We start from the raw sequence: 19392 nt of genomic DNA, 5'->3' as shown, positions 1-19392 counted from the left end.
GGTTTCTGGGCTGCCAGCGCACATTGACAGCTCATGGCCAGCTTTTTCCCCCCCAGCACCCCCAACTACAACTCCCTGAAAGGAGGTTGGAGAGAGGTGGGTGTTGGCCTCTTCTCCCAGGTGAATAATGACAGGACCAGAGGAAATGGTCTGAAGCTGCGGCAGGGGAGGTTTAGATTAGATATCAGGAAGAATTACTTTACTGCAAGAGTGGTCAGGCACTGGAACGGCCTGCCCAGGGAGGTGGTTGAGTCACCATCCCTAGAGGTGTTTAAGAAACGTCTAGATTTGGCACTTCAGGGCATGCTCTAGTGACAGAGATTGTAAGGGTTTGGGTTTTTTTGTGTGTGTATGGTTGGACTTGATGATCTCAAAGGTCCTTTCCAACCATGAAGGTTCTATGATTCTATGATTCTAAGTCCTCCTCAGGGCTGCTCTCCATCCCTTCATACCCCAGGCTGGATTGGCACCAGGGGTTGCCCTGATCCAGGCACAGGACCCTGCACTTGGCTTTGTTGAACCTCATGAGGTTCACATGGGCGCGCTTCTCCAGCTTATTGCTGCTGCTCGCTGCAATATTTTTATGGGAATCAATGCATTCAGAGAATAAAGTCTCAAATGGGATCAACGCACCTTGGTTCTTCTCCTCCTCCATCCCGACCTGGTGTACAACCTCAGGGAAACCTCATAACTTACCCCAAGTCTCTTTCTATCCCTTTCTGCAGTTCTGTTTCAGGACTTTTATCTGCTTCTATCTGTCACATCATCATTTCTTTTTACTTTAACTGTAAGAAAAATGTAAAAGGACGTTAATATTAAACTGCTCCATACTTTGGTCACAGGTTGTAATTTTTATTTATTTGTTTATCAGCTGCTGTGTTTCAAGCAGTGTTGGGCAAGATCATTTTTGCCCAAGGACTTGATTCACAGATGAAATTGCACAGTGACCAGCTGTGGGCAGTACTGAAGACGTCTCATACCAGTGACAAGAATAACCAGCGAGTCCCAGTATCTGCAAAACCCCATTGCCTTTTCGTAACAATGAGCAGTATGTGGGTAATGATTTTGACCTTCTGCTCCTTTTGAAATCAGAAAGAAAATCTCTGACTTCATGGAGCGAAAGGTTCTTGCTCAGCACTTCACGGAATCACGGAATCACGGAATTTCAGAGTTGGAAGGGACCTCTAGAGATCATCTATCCAACTCCCCTGCTAAAGCAGCATTGCCTAGAGCACATCCCTCAGGGCTGCATCCAGGCGGGTCTTGAAAATCTCCAGAGAAGGAGACTCCACAACCTCCCTGGGCAGCCTGTTCCAGTGCTCTCTCACCCTCACTGTAAAGAAGTTTTTCCGTGTATTTGAACGGAACTTCTTATGTTCCAGCTTGTGCCCATTACCCCTCATCCTCTTACTGGCAACCACTGAAAAGAGTCTGGCTCCATCCTCCTTCAACCCACCCTTTAGATACTTGTAAACATTAGTAAGGTCTCCCCTCAGCCTTCTCTTCTCCGGGCTAAAGAGTCCCAGCTCTCTCAGCCTTTCCTCATAAGGGAGATGCTCCAGTCCCTCCATCATCTTCGTTGCCCTACGCTGGACTCTCTCCAGTAGTTCCCCATCTCTCTTGAACTGGGGAGCCCAGAGCTGGACACAGTACTCCAGTTGTGGCCTTACCAGTGCAGAGTAGAGGGGGAGAATAACCTCCCTTGACCTGCTGGCCCCACTCTTCCCTATGCAGCCTAGAATTCCGTTGGCCTTCTTGGCGACAAGGGCACGTTGCTTGCTCATGGATAATTTACTGTCTACTAAGACCCCCAGATCCTTTTCTTCAGAGCTGCTTTCCAGCAGGTCCACCCCTAATTAAATGTCCACTTGCTAAATAAATATATACTTTGCAGCATCACTAACATTAAGGCTAGTGTCATGACCTCAGGTACCCGGAGGAAGATCACTTCTTTGAGATGTTAAGGCTAATTTTGTCGCCTTTCCTTGCAAACCAGCAGAGTCTGTCTCTCCACTTCTCTTTTGTTACGGGTCTCAGGACAAATACGGGACAGCATTCATCTCACACACCCAAATTTCATTTGAAATTCTCCTGATGAGCAGTTCAGCCCCGTAAGCCATGGCACTCCATGTGGACCTCTCAGTTTCCTGACGCCAGTACTCCTAGAGACGATACATAAATCAGGAAAACACCTAATGCTCATAAAGGTAATGTTTCAGTGATCTCTTCATTGGAGGAACTCACTTCTGACCCTAAAAGCACATTTTTCAGCTCAGCATTGTGTCCCACCTGAAAAGGCAGAGAGCAGAGGAAACACGCACCACTTCTCTCCTGCAGAAGCGGGTGTTGTGGCAGTGTTAGACGCTAAAAAATTATTTCTTCTGTGTTGCTTTTACTTAACTGTCAGTAAAATGAAGAAAGCCATCTGCATGCAGTGCCGGGGGGACAGGTCCTGCTGTAACAATTTCATTTTCCCAGTGAAGGGAGAGGTCTATGGAATTGACTCGGGGTGGTTTGATATGTCATAGACCATTCCCCGTCATTTAAATCTTAAGTTGTAAGCAACGGACAGGTCCTGCTGTAACAATTTCATTTTCCCGGTGAAGGGAGAGGTCTATGGAATTGACTCGGGGTGGTTTGATATGTCATAGACCATTCCCCGTCATTTAAATCTTAAGATTAAGTTGTAAGCAACACTTTAGTAACCGAACTAGATGGTATATGGAAAAAAGAAATTCATTGAGCTAAAAAAAGTGACGATAAAATATGCTGGAGACAGAGGCGATTCGGGCCGATGAGGCGCAGGGAGGGTGGGAGATGTCAGACATCCCTCTCCATGCAGCAGCAGTCCCTCAGATCCAGCCAAACCCCCATGGGGCCATGCTATAAACCAGCCAGGACAGGTAAATAAGAAACATGGCAAATAAAATGTAGTATAACCCACACTGAAAGGAAGAAAACATGACCTTAAAACCACTTCATTGACTTTATCAGATTTTAAATTAATTTTATCATGGGGAAGTATTTAGAAAACAATATCGATATATCAGTGAAGTCCTCAGCTTACTGTGAAGCTGTATTAAAAATGGGACGCAACTGTGATGGGATTGGGAATTACAGATTGGGAATCCCAGAATCACAGCATAGCAGGGGTTGAAAGGGACCTCTGGAGATCATCTCGTCCAACCCCTTCCCAAAGCAGAGTCACCCGGAGCAGGTGGCACAGGAACACATCCAGGCAGGTTTGGAATATCTCCAGAGAAGGAGACTCCACCACCTCTCTGGGCAGCCTGTGCCAGGGCTCTGCCTCCCTCACAGGAAAGAAGCTCCTCCTCATGGTGAGATGGAACTTCCCGTGTTCCAGTTTGTGCCCGTTGCCCCTTGTCCTGTCCCCAGGCACCACTGAGAAGAGTCTGGCCCCATCCTCTTGCCCCCCGCCCTTTAGCTCTTGCTGAGCATTGATGAGATCCCCTCCCGGTCTGCTCTTCTCCAGGCTGAACAGCCCCAGGGCTCTCAGCCTTTCCTCAGCACAGAGATGCTCCAGCCCCTCAGCATCTCCGTGGCCCTTTGCTGTCCCCTCTCCAGCACTTCCCTGTCCTTCTGGAACCGGGGAGCCCAGAACTGGAGCCAGTGCTCCAGCTGTGGCCTCCCCAGGGCAGAGCAGAGGGGGAGGATGACCTCCTTCCACCTGCTGGCCACACTCTTCTTGATGCCCCCCAGGAGACCATTGGCCTTCTTGGGCCACCAGGGCACATGGCTGGCCCGTGGGCAGCTTGTTGCCCACCAGGACTCCCAGGTCCCTCTCTGCAGAGCTGCTCTCCAGCAGGTCAGCCCCAACCTGTCCTGGTGCGGGGGGTTGTTCCTCCCCAGGGGCAGGACCCTACACTTGCCCTTGTTGAACCCCATCAGGTTCCTCTCCACCCAACTCTCCACCTGCCCAGGTCTGGCTGGACAGTGGCACGGCCTTCTGGTGTGTCACCCACCCCTCCCAGCTTGGTGTCACCAGCAAACACTCTGTCCCCTCACCCAGCTCGTTGATGAATATGTTGAATCTCGTGATGCGGCATTTGCTATTTGTCTCCAAAAAAACAGAAAGCGTAGAGTAGTATTTAGCAGGTGCTGTGAGAAGCGCTGGAAGTGGTCACCAGTGGCAACATGGGGAGAGTTTAACTGAGATTAAGAACATTTTTAAGTAACATTTCACCTTGCCTTTTAACAACGACAGGATTTATCTAGGGGAGGGAGCAGCAGGACTCCAATGCCTGGCTTGCCTCCACCATTCTGGTGAGGATCAGGCAGGGCTGAAATGAAAGGAAAATCGGAACGAGGGAAAACTGGAGATTCCCAACCTTTGTCTCAGCTTGCCCTGCTCCGCACCATGGCTCATCCTGCCCTGGATGGCTGGGACAGTGGAGGAGAGGAGGAGTGGGAGGGCCGTGGGTCTGTGAAGGGACAGTGTGGGGACGCGTGAGGGGATGGTGTGGGGCTTTGGGTCTGTGAGGGGATGGCGTTGGGGGCATGTGAGGGGATGGTGTGGGGTTGTGGGTCTGTGAGGCGACAACGTGGGTCTGTGAAGGGACAGCGTGGGGCCATGAGAGGACAGCGCGGGTCTGTGGGTCTGCTAAGGGACAGCATGGGGCTGTGTGAGGGGACAGCGTGGGGCTGTGAGGGGACAGTGTGGGGCCATGTGAGCGGACAGCATGGGGCTCTGGGGCCATGAGGGGACAGCGTGGAGTCAGCTGAGGGGATGGCATGGGGCCATGCGGGGGCAGCGTGAGGCCGTGAGGCGACAGCATGGGTCCATGTGAGGGGACAGCGTGGGTCAGTGGGGGCACGGTGTAGGGCTGTGGGGGGACAGCGTGGGTCAGTGTGAGGGGACAGCATAGTGCTGTGGGTCTGTGAGGGGACAGCGTGGGTCTGTGAAGGGACAGCGTGAGTCTGTGAGGGGACAGTGTGGGTCTGTGAGGGGACAGAGCAGTACGTGAGGGGACACCGCAGGCCCGTGGGTCCATGAGGGGACAGCGTGGGGCTGCGTGAAGGGACCGCGTGGGGCCGTGAGGGGACAGCGGAGGTGTGAGGCGACGCCGCCGCCGCCGGCGGGCACTAGGACCAGGCGGCGCCGCCGCGCCCAGCCCGCTCCTTTTTGTCCCGTCGCGGCCGCCGTCTGCTCCCCCTTCCGGGCTCGGCGGGTTGCCATGGCGGCGGGCTGGCGGCCGCGGCCCTGAGCTGCGCGGGAATCCGCCCGCGGCCTACCCGGTCCCGCCCTGCCCCGCCATGGAGGACGAGCTCTACCTCGAGAATATCGACGAGTTCGTCACCGACCAGAACCGCATCGTGAGTCCTGCAGCCGGGGCTGTGCGGGAGGGGGGGTGTGTTGGGGGGGAGGTGCAGGAGACCGCCGCCATTGCGCGACCCCCTCAGGAGGGAGCGACCCCCCCTCTTTCTGCCTCCCCTCAGCGTGGCAGCCATTGCGGGGCGTGGGGGTCAGCCCGCATGTTTAGGAGACTCCCTCAGGCTGGGGGGAGGGCTGGAAACGGTGAAGGGGGTGGGGGGGCGCCATAGTGCCAGGCCTGGCACTGTGTCAGCGCCTGGGGTGACACTAATGTAACACCCCCCCTCTCAGTTTCGGTTCAAACAGCCCAAAGCCGCCGAGAGCAGCTGCTTTCCGTTGGCAGTTGTAAGGGGAGGCAAAGGCAGTGTGTGTGTGTGTGTGTGTCCCATCGCACCCACCTGCGGGACACGTGTGGGTGCCCAGCTTCCTCTCTGCAGGCGCAGAAGGAAGGAGGCCTCTGCCTTGCCCCTCGGGGCTGTTTGCTCAAGTTTTACTCGTTTTGGGGGGATTTGTGTGCGATGCCTGGCTGCGTTTGCAGTGTTGGCTTTTCCACAGGTCACAACATAAGAGTCAGTGCAGGCTTCCTGGGTAGGAGATGCCTTTCTTGGCAGGATCTTTTCCCTTCTTATGCCTTAAATTAATTTAGTGTCTCTAAAAGTAATTGGTGATGCCATCATTTGCGTCACAGAAAAAGCAACCCTTCCTAAATTCCTTATGCTCCCTAATGGGTGAGCGGGTTTTCTTCAAAAAAAAGTACTATAGCACTGTTTCAGCTACAGGTAGCGGTGTTTCAGCTCAAGGTATAAATGACAGAAGTGTATGAAATGGTGGGTTTTTTCCATGGAAGGTTAAGGCAACCACATGGAAAGTTAAGGAACCACTATTTCATCTTAAAAGTAAAATTACAACTTAGCATATCTAGCCTTTTGAAGCCTTGCTTTTTTTAGGATACTTCAGAAAAATGGTAAGCATGGGTGTCTGTGTTTCTTTCAAAATAGAGATTTTTGCCTAGAAAGTGATACAGTGAAGTTGGTGCATCTTGACTGTAAAGCATTTGTATTAACACGAACTGCCTGTGTCATTATAATTCATTTCAGTGAACTGCCAGACTAATAAAATGTAATTTAATTGTTGTATTTGAGGTAGGAGAGGCCCTAGCCCGAGGATTAGTTTAAAAAGGCAGAGTGGGAGGAGAAACAGGTGTAAAAGACATGCCTCGTCTAAATAATACAGCAGGTCAGTGGGATATGGAAAGGGCTGGGATTAGAGCTGTAGTTTCCTGAGATTTGGCACATTGTGCTGTCAGACTTGTGATGCAGTTGGAGATCCCTGTGTCCCTGTGACAGGCAAGAGTGCAGAAGTCCAATAAATCCTCAACAGTTGTTTGGAAGAGCAATAAGAGCTGGTCTCAATTAAAAACTCGTAGAATGGTTAGAGTTGGAATAGACCTTAAAGATCATCTGGTTCCAACCTCCCTGCCCTGGGCAGGGACACCTGAAAATTGTGCTGTTTCATTTTTTTCCTCTCTGTTTTGAAGCTGAGCACTGTGGGCATTTTAAATGGCTTTTATTTATGCAATGGCATTTCAAGAAGGTGTTCACAAAACCACACCTTTTAGGATAGTTTGTTTAGGTCTCAGGGATTCAATCTACTCCCTAAAGCACAGGTGGGTGGGTGTCCATGTGTCCTCGCATTTAACAGATTTTGCTGTGGGTTTTTTGGAGGGGGAGGTCTAAAGAGTTTGACTTAACCATGAAAAGAACAAAGGAGGGCAATTTAACAAATCAAGAGAGGTTTTATTACTAAAGTTTGGTATTTTTTTCTTGTACAGGTAACATACAAATGGTTAAGCTACACTCTGGGAGTTCACGTCAACCAGGCTAAACAGTAGGTATTAGTGCATCCCACAAACTTTTGTTTTGTGGCAAGGTCTTTAATTACCGTTTTCATGATTGTGGTTAGTGTATTAAAGTGATCTCTCTGGAAAAATTTAAAAATCCTGTGTGTCTTCTCAGGAACAGTAAGGTATGTTATTCAACATGCCTTACCCCTCCTGTAGGCAGTTCTCGCCTTGGCTTTGATGGGAGTTGTGCCTCAGAGAGTAGCACCTCAGCTGGACACCTTGTGCTGCTTTATATCATAAATACTTAGGTCAGAATAGAAGTTTTAGTGTTATATTACTACAGAAATGCATGTAGCTCCTTTCATCCCGAAATGCAGATTTGTTTTCTGAACTTGGACTCCAGTCCTGCAGACAGAGCTGTGCCTCTGTGAGAATCTGCCACTGCACATCCCAGCTCAGGATGCCGTACGTTATCCATGGATATTGCTGGGAGCAGAATCAGGAAAATGCCGAACAGCTTGTGTATGGCAAACGCTCATCCAGTCTGATCACCCTGCTGTGTAGTGCATGATGGATTATTAATATTTACTTCTCAGGCTTGATGGGCACAGGGAAATGTTTGAAGTATCTCCAAACTTAGCATAAATGTGTAACCTTGTCTTGGTGTATTTTGAAGAATAAAAATTACTGTAGCCTTTTAAATATCCTATAAAACAATGAAGGATTCCAGGCCTGTTGCTACACATTGAGGTAAAGTTAAGCATAAGATTTGAAGGCTCCATAAGGAGTGTCAAGTCCCATAATAGAAATATTTTCTCGTTTCTGACTATAGCTTGGACCTAAAGGGGTGTTTGCTGTGTATTCAGCTGCAGTGTACTGTGCCAAGCTTCACCTCTCTGATTGTGCTGGCTGTGACAGCGTGGTAATTGCAGTTTGTCTCTGAACCAGTAATGATCTTCAAGTATCTTTACCAGATAGTGTCCTCATGGAGTGTGTGGTAGTGTCTCTGCCCAGTTACACTCATCAGAAAGCAGTAGTGTAAGTGGGACCTGAAAGTTTGAGTCTCAGCTCAATCTCACCATCACTAATCATGCTCTTTCCTCATGTTTCTGATCAACACGTCAGTGGATGTAACTGGGATTGTATATATACACCTGCCAGTGTGATTTTGTACCAAAAATCACCAGTTCCTCTGTCAGGTGTTTCAGAATGCTGAACTGTAATGAGGGAAACAGCCTTATTGAGGAGAGACTTTGGAACAAGCTGCTCAGAGGATGTGAGACCGTCTGCAACCAACTATTAAAGCTTTGAGAGCTTGTATTCATTTCACCTTTGGTTTATATAGCTGTTGGACTGAGATTCTTCAAAGTGGCAGAGCAGAAAGGTGTCTCAGTAAGATTAAATTAATCCTATTTAAAATAACTGCGCTTCTGTGAAATATTTCCATGTCAGGTTGGCTTTACTCTTTTTTTTATGTAAGCTTCACAGAAGGGGTGGTGACGGGCTCTTTCCTTTCTGGGTAATTAACACTGGTTTCTTTTGTGCAGGATGCTGTATGATTACGTAGAGAGGAAACGAAAGGAGAATTCAGGAGCTCAGCTTCATGTCACCTACTTGGTAGCAGGAGACCTCATCCAGAATGGGCATGTTGTGAGTGTTTTATTTCTCAGAGGTGTCTGTGAACTCTTTGTTCTTGTGTTTCTTCCATCTTGTTTTGTAATCTTTGGGTTAAAAGCTGAAGTTTCTCTCTTTTTTCTGTAACGGGCACAGTGTGCTAGGTCTTCTCTACTTGTACAAACTATCTCTGTCCCAGCACACAAACAATGGGGAGGAAAGATCAGTTAGTTGTGGTTTGGTAATACAGTGATGAATTACACACCAGGGTTTTTAATTAATTAACTTAAATCCTGCTACCAGTCATTGCTCGATCCTATCACTGATAGTGGACAGCACATTTTCTAAAACAGTCTGAAGGGGCCCTTGTAAGAGCAGCTAATCCATTTCCCAGGATCTGCTGTGGAGTGGAAGTGTGCTAAGGAGTGTTTGGAGAGAGCTTGGAATTCAGTTAGAATAGAATAATAATAAACAGAATAATAAATAGTTGAAGTTGTCTTGTTAATTAAAGCAAGTTTTTTTATCCTGGTATACAAGAGAAGCATAAATTAACAGTATTTTGTATTTAAAATGCTTTGACTTATTAAGCAAAGGAATCACTACGTAATATATTTATTTTTTCTTGTTGCTGCTTGTCAGATTTTCAAGAATATCATCTAGAATTTCAGACATACCCCAGAGGTTTTTGAAAGAAGATGAACGAATTGAGTGCCTGTTTCCCTTTGCTCACGGAAGAATTTAATAGCGAAACACTAAGTGTCTTTGACATTCCACTAGGTGTCTCTTTGTATATTTAGATATGAATTTAGCTATTCGTATATTTAAATACTGTAATAGTCTTACAATTCCAGTCCATAGTATTCATTTAGAATTAGTACCTCTCAGGGTGTCCTAGCATTTGTATGTAGACTGGGGGGGAAAGCAACCAACAAACCTTTTTGGCGTTCGTAAATAATAAATTGGTTCACATGCATAGAACGTTCTCTTTAAATCTCCAGATTTGTCTGAAATTGAAGGTAATTATGTATTGCATTAGTTCTGTATAATGGAACAGACTTATTTAAAGCTGTACAGGTAGTGTTGCATTTATAGCCTGAGTTTAACAGGTTTTTCCCCTGATTTCATTTGGAAATAACAAAGTAGCATCTCTTGGCTCACTAGTACTGACCAGAGGTTTGTCAACGCATTCTATTATTTTAAAATTTGCCATAACATATTTAAAACAAACAAGTGAATTCTGACATAGGAAAAAAAATTTTTTTAAAACTGTCTTAGCAGCTTATATATTTCTAAAACAAGATTTACCGAGGTAAACATATAAAGGTCACTTTTTTTCTTGTTTTTGAATATCTTATTTTTGAATGCTGCAATAGCGGTGCCCTTTAAGAAAGGTGACCTGCAGGGGCAGTAAGTTGTGAGGGGCAGAGATGAAGCAATGCCAGGGTTAGGAATGCCACACAGGAGGAGTTTAAAGTTCCTCAGACTGGAGCAGGTGGGAGAAGAGGTCAGATCTGGAAGATACTTCCAGAAGATGTGCAGGCACTGGAGTAGCTGGTGTGTGTTATCTGTCACAAGTCAATTTTGGGTCGTTAAAGGGATGCAAGTGCTTCAGATGCAACTCTGTGCTTGCTGGTAACCCTGCACTACTGTCTGCTGTCAGTAGGTGTAGCCACAAGGCTGTGGATTCAACTGCAAGACTGAAGGGAGGTATGGATAGAAACTGAATATAGAACTGGATAGAAGTGAAGGGAGGTGTGGATAGAAATCAGTCACAAATAGTTCTTAGTGTGTCTTAAGCACTGCACGCCCTTTTCCTTGCTGCTTTTTATCAGCCTCAGGGACCGAGACTCTCCATCTTTATTTACCATTTCAGGTTGCCTACATTTTCTTGCCTCTTACTCTTTTGCTGGCTAGTCTGTGGTATCAGTTAAGCACAAAATTAATGGTTGGATTTTGTCCAGTCTGTCTGTTTGGATATTCTCTGTATTAACCGCAGCCTGTTAAATGTCACAGAGCAAGTATAGTCCTTGAAGACTGCCTGTAAGAGCACATTTCCAGAAACATTCATTTGTGACTTTTAAATTAATGCTTCATTTCTCATGGTGTTTGGCTTCTCTGGTGCCGTGTCTGTGCTACAGATTGCTACATTACAGTTTTACTGGCAATCTAAATATACATGGGTGATGTGGGCTGGTGCGGCAGATTTCTAGCAGTTGGGTCATCAGCTGTGTTAATTTGCTTTTCTCCACTGTGCCGCGCAGTTGTTTAGTTCTCGTTTCATCTGTGTCTCGTCTCCCAGTGTCAGGAATGGAGGACAGAGGATTTCTTTAGGGTTATAGTGATCTGCGAAACAGTCTATTAAAAAAGCAGGGAGATACACCTTTAAAAAATAGCAGCTGATGATTGTTTAAAGGCATTGGCAGTGTTCTTTGCAGCTATAAAGCTGCATCTATAATCTGTAGACTTATTCAACAGATAACTGAAAATATAAATTTTAAGAAAAACAGGTCTTTTCAAATTTTAAGATTGCCATTTATTTATTTTTCACAGTGCCACAAGGTTGCAGTAGTGAGAGAAGATAAACTGGAAGGTAAGCAGATCCTGAAAATTCTGTGGTTTTAACTTTTTTTCTTTGAAAGAACAGCAAAGTGAGTAAAGCTCAGAACTTGCCATCTGCACGTAAGTGCCTAGTCAGGCTGTTGGGTTCAGGTGTGTACTTTTTGTACTGGCTTTTTCTCAGAATTTTGAATATCTGAGCCAACAGCTGTGTAACTTCAGATTTGTGATTTGGGTCTGGTTGTTTTTTTTGTTTTAATGTTAGCATTTTAGTTAGTGATTCTTTTCCACCTCCCTGCCACTGACAGGCAGCTCCCCCTTAAATGCAACAATATCAGAGTAGCATATACCAGTGTCTCACAGTGTTTTAGAACAATTACGAGCCTTCAGGCTCCCAAGGATGCTGAAGCAGATAATTCTCGTTATTGATTGAATGCAGTTGCAGTCTTTGTTTGCCCTGAGTGCTGTGGGTATTAGCTAAATGTCCTACAAGAATGTTCTCACTTTTGTCTGTGGTATTTGCTTTTCCGGTAAAAGGTGAAGAAAAAAAAAAACAACAAAACAAACCACCGTTATAACACTGCTTCCTGCAACTGCTTTCCATGCAGCGTCAGTCATCTTACCAGGTCTGGTGCTGCTGATGAGATCCGATCCACAGCAGGTTCTTAGTCACTTTCAAATAACGTTTTAGGCATTTAGGAACCTACTGTGGCCTTTGTGACCTTAAATATCCCTACTAATGATCTAACTTTGTTTGAAAGACTTGTTTTATTTCCCTTTGTGAAATCTGAGGTAGAATTCTAGCTAAAGTCGTCTTCGTCAGGGTAGTAGATTGTCAAGCAGTGCAACTACTATCTGTCCTGTTTGAATTATGTGTGCTGCGTAATGTTCTGTTATGCTGTGGAGGAAAGGGTTGTTCATGTTTTTTGTATCAGAAGACGGGCCAAAGGTATGACTTACGTTTGGAAGAGCCTGAGATTTGTGATGGGAGTAGGGCTGCATAGTCTAGGACTGGCCCCAAGAAATGATTACTGTGTGTATTTTTACAGTGCCTAGAAGCTCTGTCTCAGATCAGGACTGTGTGGAAAGAATACTATAAGCCACGAACAGAGAATTCCTAAAAACCAGTCCTTGTCTCAGGGGGGTTACAGTTTAAATAGCGTAGAAGAGACAAAGCATTGATTCCAGCAGACTGTTAGAGAAGACACGGTGCCCCTAGTTGATATGGTGGATGCTACCTTAATGTCAGAGAGCAGTTCCAGCAGGATAGAGATACGGCCTTCTATTTTCTTCCTTAGCTTTGGGTAGTCATTTGGATATGCTGGATCCCAAACACCGGGTATTTTGAAGGTAAACACAAAGACATTGCTCTTAATTCAGTTGTGTAAGAATGAACAGTGTATCGTGGAAAGCACGTTTGAGAGGCTTGTGGAGTCTCTTACCTTGATTTCTCAATCAGTGAGCACTGGAAGAAGGTACAATTACACATTTTTATATTTAGGTCCTTGCCGTCAAGTGGTCTGTTGGTCTCTCCACCTTGGTAGAGCCTGATACTTAAAGTTGCCGCCTGATTCTGTAAAGGCTGTGCTAACAGAGGACTTTTTTTTTTTTTCTTTTTTCCCCCCAGCAATGAAGTCTAAACTAGCCATGATTGCAAGCGTGCACGTCTACAGCATTCAGAAAGCCTTGCTCAAGGACAGCGGGCCACTCTACAACACAGACTATGATATCGTCAAAACAAACCTCCACAACTGCAGCAAGTGAGTTGCGTCTTGGTTTTTCCTCTTATGCTATGTGATTTGAGACTGAGGAGATGTTGCTACACAGTGCGCTTCAGCAGAAGTCAATGGTTACCAGGTATGCCTGGATTTTTAGAAAGCTAGAAAAAGATATCTTCTAAGTGATGCCAGATCAGTCCCCAGACAGCACATTGTATGATTGGTAAACTGAGTTATTTCCAGTTTACACTTGGTTCGCTTGCTCTGTTACTTCAATGGGCAGATGGTTCCAGTACATCTCTTCCCTGATGGCTAGAAACCTTTTTCTCGTTTCCAGGCCATGCTTGGTCATGACCATTTTTATCCAGTCCTCAGTCACACAGTAAGAGTAAATCAAAACAGACTTATGAAAACATGAGTGATGTGCTCAGCAAAGTGCTAACATGAGCTTGCCTTCTGTTTTGGGAGTCTGTGTTTTCATCCACCGGACTCCTCTGCTTCTCTGAAGATGTCTTGCAGGAACTCATTCTCTGTCTATAAGATGAGAGCCTGAGGCATAGGGGAAGCATACAAAACAGACCAGGCAGCACAAGTGCCCTGTATGGTTGAGGTAGAGAAAGGTTGTCCTGGAATTCAGGGGGACTTCAGTCTCCAGGGGTCATTATCTCTCCTCTTGCACAGTGCCTGGCAGCTGTGGCTTTTCATTTATATGTTGTTTCCACCACGACAGCTTCAGCTTGATGTAATCGGGATGTACAGTGCCATGACCAATCTGGTTTAGCAGAGGGGATGCCTGAATGTTGTGTCATAGAAAGAGTATAGAATTTGAAAGTAGAAGCGTAGCTGTCTTCAAAACGTTGACAAGTGAGTGGCTGAGCAAATAATGTCCTAGAAGCTCTGTGTTTCAAACGTGAATATCAATACCCTGCTAAGTGCTAGAAAACCCTGATTCAATGCAGACACGTGCCATGGGTTTGGCTGCAGTTGCCTTGTTTCCAGTCATTTTACTCTCGGACATCCCTGCATGGTGATGCTTGTGTCTCAGAGTTTGCCTTTCAGACTTGTGCATGCAGAAGGTTTAGACAATTCAGATTCTGAAATCGCTTTCTGAAGCACGTGTGTAAATCCCTGCCTGGCTTTGGAGCAGACTTTTCCAAGCGAGCTATGAAAAATTCAGCTTCTTCACCTGTGACCTGGCTGAACTAAGTTCAGACTGACCATATTCGCTCTCCCTTGTCAACTACATGAGTTGTCTTTTACACTTGAGACAAGATTTCTGTAGATCCTGCAAAAGACAGAGGTTTAACTATGTGCGTGTTTATAGCAAACAGAACCTACTGGCTTCTTCCGCTTCCCTCTCAGTCCACGTATCTCACAAGCTCTAGGGCAAGGATCTTTATTCTCTTCTGCTGTGTTTGTATGGGACCTGGGAAGACGGCGGAGGTGGCTGGATGTTGTACTAATATAACTAACTGGATTTAATGCATGTTGCTAATGTCAGCTTTCCAAGCGGAAGCAGCTCCTTGCTTGCAGAGCATAGTCCAAACTTTGCTTATTTTTTCAGTGATTATTTAGTGAATTTTGGATCAAGCCCATCAGCTATAGTCACACAGCAGCATTAAGGCAAGCTAACTTCCCAAGTGCCTGGAATATGCGAGGTTTTGACATGCTTGCTGCACAGTCAGTATGTTTTATCGTCAGTGGTTATTATTTGTAATCTGGAGGTGTGGTGGTGTCGCTTTTGGATGCGTGAAGTAGGAGTGAAAGCTGTCCAGAGGGCGGCGTTGACCATGTTGAAAACAGATTGAAAGTAGAAAAGAAAGTAGGAATATTTTTTTCTTCAGTGTCTTCTTTCCTTCCTTTAAAGGTTTGAATCTCAAGAGATTGCTGCTGAGGTCTAGAAATGCTAGATGCGATGGTGTTGTTTTGTTAATACATTTCAGTTCCTGATCTGAGTAGAAGTAGACTGTGCATGTGAGCCGCTAATACTGAGGTGCAGAAACTAACTGGCAGAAGACTGGTTTATTTCTTATGCAAATAAAAATATGCTGTGTAATTCAGTGGATTGGAAGGCGTGAGTCTGTGCTCTTTTGTGGCATTTGTATAGGAAATCTGGAAAGCCTCGCCTGTGATTTGCACAGTGGGGAGTAGAATTCAGTTATTTTTGGGTGCTGCTATTCCTGACTGTCAGGGAATTGTATTGTAACTGTGAGCACGTCATTTAATTCTTCTATCTCCATATCCCCAAACAATCACGTTTGAGACTGTTACAAGCTGAGATGCATCTCTGACTACTAGTGATTACATGGAAATGACTTTATATAGTTAAGTCTGAATGTCACGGATGTCTTCTGAGCCGTTTAATTAGTTCAGTTTCAGTTGTGATTTACTTACCTGGCTGGTGCGACTGTGGCCATTTGTTGCGGCAGTAGTGGACACTGTCAAAAGATCTGAAAGTTGTGAATGTTTTAGATCATCAGCCAGCAATACAATTTATGCCACAAACTTTAGAGAGTGTAACCCGTTTAGGAATAAAATGCAGCCTGCTCCATCTCCACCCTGGGTGTGGAGACAGGCTTTCCCCCACACACACCATGAAATCCAAACAGCTTGTTTAGCATTTGAATGCTCTGGCTCTTGCTGACAGGTTCAGCTGATCTTTTCGGTAGAGGTCTCCATCGCTCTCCTTCTGTGCCAGCCTTTCTTGTCCCATGTGCAAATTAAATTCCCCTTTTTCCCATAACAGGAGAACACAGGACCAGAGAAGCAAGGCCCTACCAGTGAGGAAACCAAGGTGAAAAATAAGTCGTTAAAAGGCTAATTAAATTTTTCACTCCATCACACAGGTTTAGTGCCATTCATTGTGCTGCTGCTGTGCCCAGGACGTTGACCGAAGTTTCTCAAGTGCAGACGTCTGTGCAGGCTGATTCCCAGACACCAAGTGACACGAATGCTGTCAGCGTACCGGTGGTCAACGGCCACGGTCCATCGACTGCTAAACAGACCTTGCAGCAGCCCAAAGGGATCATGGGAATGTTTGCAGCCAAAGCAGCTTCTAAACCCCAGGACACAAATAAAGAAACTAAAGCAGAGGCTAAGGAGACCCCAGGTGTAAGTTACCTCAGACCCTTTGGCAGCCCTCTGGGTTAATAGGCTTAATGAACCGCTCTTCTAGCTTTGCTCTTACTCGACCTACATAACCTTAGCCGCTGTGGTGCTGCCTTGTCCACTGCGTCTAGAGCCTCTGTGGTGCTGCCTTGTCCACTGCGTCTAGAGCTAAACTTGCTGTCCACTGGGAATGCTTTTCGTAACCGTTTTGTGAGTATTTAACTGTATAGTACAGTCATGCCTTCTGTCGGTCATCTTGTGGGACAGTATATTGTGCCACGCTCTTGACCTATCCACAGGAGTGTATTTGCCGTAACTTTGACGCTTTGACGTTCCTCCTTGAGCCAGATCTCCAGCAGTATAAACCAGCATAGCTGCATTATTGAGACAATTGTTCCATTGTCCTCGGTTATGCCAATATATACACCCGTTGAGGATCTCGCTCTTTCCATTGTGCTTAAAAGGATTTGTTTTGAGCAATAAGTGAAATGTGAGAAGTCCAGGTCTTAAAAGTATCAAGGTGTTTAAACTTGGTCTGCGAGGGAAGTTTCAGAGCTTGACCTGTGCAAGACTAAATTGTTTATCTGCTCAACTGCTGGTTTTTCCAGGATAGGATTACGTATTAATTTTAATTAGTATAATTGTTTTTAAAGCAGTGTGGCCAGTAAATGGGTATTAAAATGGTAATGTTCCCTGCATATGATTTGGCTTTTTTATAACAGCTGAGTACATTTTGGTTCACTTTTCCGATTTTTATAGTGAATTTAGAACTGGTGAAATGTGCATGTCTGAGTGTTTTGGGAACTTTAGTGTCTGGTTGCCTTTTTTTTTTTTGTGCTTGAAAATAAATGGGATTAGGAGGCCAAGCTTCCTTAGGTGGGTTTTTTGTGTGCGTGTGTGATTTTTCACTTTGGTGGCTATATTAATGGAATAGAGGAGTGATATTTTTTGCAAATGGCTCAGCAGAACAGCAGACGTGCCAGAGTAGCTGGATAAAGTCTTCATGGTTTGGCCAATCTGTGTTCTTTCCTCTGTCGGTTACCGTGAATTGAGGCACTGATAGTTTGCAAAAAGAATAGTTCTTTACTGGGAACTGACCCAAGTCTCAACCACTTATTTCAGTAACACTGTCAGCCATCAGATGGGAATGTGATCCAAGTTAGATTTGAAGGCCTAGCTAAGGAGCCATAAGTAACTTACTCTCGACCCTTTGATGCATGTAATATCTAATGTCTTCAGATTCTCCCAAACAGATACTGAAATCTAAGACACTGACTAGTCAACAAATTATACGTATTTATTTTGCTTGCCCAGAAGCAGTGCTACATGTTTTGAGGGCTGTGTTGCATTAATAATTCCTGTGGTTACTCCTCTGTTTGCTTCTAGGTGTCTGCAGTAAGCAGCAAACCACCAGCAAAGGGCAACATCATGAACAACTTCTTTGGAAAAGCTGCCATGAGTAAGTACTTTCTAACATGCATCTGTTTTCAGAAACCATTGTGGTCAGGGACCAGCCTGCTGTAGTTTTAAAAAAATAATAAAAAACCTGAGGGATACTGGAAATCTCTCATTTGTTTGTGGTTTTTTTTTTTTAGCTAAGTAGCAATTAAAAAAATCAGTGATATCAGGCATCTTGTTATACAGCTGTGATGGGAGGCATGAACAGAGATGAGCAGAAGCCTTCCTTCCCGCCCTGCCAAACTTGTTGGATTTTCTCCCCTCTTTTCTTACAGTTTTCCATACTATTCTCCTGCTTTTTTGGATTTGGAGGGGTTAATGGGTTTCTGTGCAGCTTTTAAGGCAAAAATTAAAAGTTGTAAGAGGAATTTTTCAGACAAAAAGCTTGCTGGATGGAGATCAATTAAAATGACATATTTGTGCAGACTAACCCAGGACGGATTTTTAGTGCAGAAGAAATCTGATTTAAAGTGAGTACTTGTGGATGGAAAACTAGCTATTGGTAAAATGTTTGCCAAAACCTGTTACGCAGGGCGTGTTAACGATGCTTGCTTTTTATCACAAATCACTGAGGAGTCTGTAGTTAGATTTAGGGTTAATTTCTTTACTGAAAACCAAAGAGCTAATAACTGGAGGATAAAAATTAAGGGTGGCCTTCCTCTCTGAGCAGGGGTTTGGAGTAGGTGGCCTCTGGAGGACCCTTCTGACCTAAATTATCCAACTCTAAAGAAAACATGCTGAAGCTTTTAAGTAGACATTGGAAAAGGACTGTAGGACTTTCTTCAAAGATGCCCTTATAATTGTGAGTACAAGAGGATTCAAAGAAGAGTTGCTGGGAGAGAGTAAACAGCTAAGTTCACTTTCTGACAGCCATCTGTCAGGGTATGCAGGGTACAGTTCCAGCACTGAACACACAAGGCACAGTACTGTTGGGCATCTTTGAGTTCCTGTTTTGATGAGACTGAGGGAGCTGAGGACACTTTCAGCCTAAACTTCACAAGCTTAAGAACAGTTACTACAGTTAAGTAAATTCTTAAGATCTGAGAAGAGCCCCAGACCAAAGTTCATACGCTGAAAACCCAAGAAGTTGAAATTGCATGGTAAAGATAACCCAGTGGTGGAGGAGAAAGCTTTCTGGATGCATTTCCACAATTTCCAATGGGGTTCACTTCTCTGGTGAGGCCTGTCAGGGAGCACATCAAGGAAACTTGTGAGGTTGCTGCAGGGAAGGAGCAAACCGAGCAGAACTGGAAATGATTATGTGTATAGAAGAGATAGGGTGATTCCAGAAGTAAGATTTATTCCCTATATGTTGTACATCTCTCCTGGCTTCAAAGATTTCGCCGTTGCCAGAAAGTCCCGAGTTAACAATAATTGGGTCCTCCAGCTCTCTGCTGTTGATCGTAAATAAGAGAGCTGTCATTCAAGTTCTTTTGTATGAGATGTTTTCCCTTGCTCAATGAAGCAGCCAGCCTGGTTTCCAAGCAGTGTCAGAAAGGCCTTGGCATGGAGTCTTCTAGCCCTCTCGGCAGCCTCTGTTCCTGTTGACAGTGTAGTTTGATCTCAATCTTGAACGCTTTTTCTTCCCTCGGGCATCTTGTGCTTGGGATGATGCAGGTTTCTAACTTGTCTGCTCCTCGTTTCTGGTGAGGTGTGGGTAAAGCTGCTGAATGAAGCTCACAGACTGTAATTAGGTGCTAGTGTGCTAACAGCACCACCTATCAGGTTGATAAATATATGGTTTTGCTCCCCTCTACCTGCTG

At 45.2% G+C, this 19392-nt stretch overlaps 1 protein-coding gene across 3 annotated transcripts in view; it reads left to right on the top strand.

The window, feature by feature from the left end:
• The first annotated feature begins 5179 nt into the window (after window positions 1–5179).
• The window catches only part of POLD3 (DNA polymerase delta 3, accessory subunit), a 29101-nt gene continuing 14888 nt past the window's right edge, over window positions 5180–19392 (top strand). For 2 of the 3 annotated variants that reach the window (XM_054221334.1, XM_054221325.1), the window contains exons 1-7: window positions 5180–5334; window positions 7164–7219; window positions 8723–8825; window positions 11340–11379; window positions 12973–13105; window positions 15910–16174; window positions 17558–17630. In XM_054221334.1, the coding sequence (XP_054077309.1) occupies window positions 5275–5334; window positions 7164–7219; window positions 8723–8825; window positions 11340–11379; window positions 12973–13105; window positions 15910–16174; window positions 17558–17630 (730 nt within the window). In that variant the 5' untranslated portion in view covers window positions 5180–5274. The remainder of the gene's footprint in view (window positions 5335–7163; window positions 7220–8722; window positions 8826–11339; window positions 11380–12972; window positions 13106–15909; window positions 16175–17557; window positions 17631–19392) is intronic. The other variant, XM_054221344.1, reaches the window with a different exon arrangement.

Source organism: Rissa tridactyla, chromosome 1 (genome assembly GCF_028500815.1).
Source record: "Rissa tridactyla isolate bRisTri1 chromosome 1, bRisTri1.patW.cur.20221130, whole genome shotgun sequence".
Lineage (NCBI taxonomy): Eukaryota > Metazoa > Chordata > Aves > Charadriiformes > Laridae > Rissa > Rissa tridactyla.
This window is presented reverse-complemented; position numbering and strand designations above follow the sequence as displayed.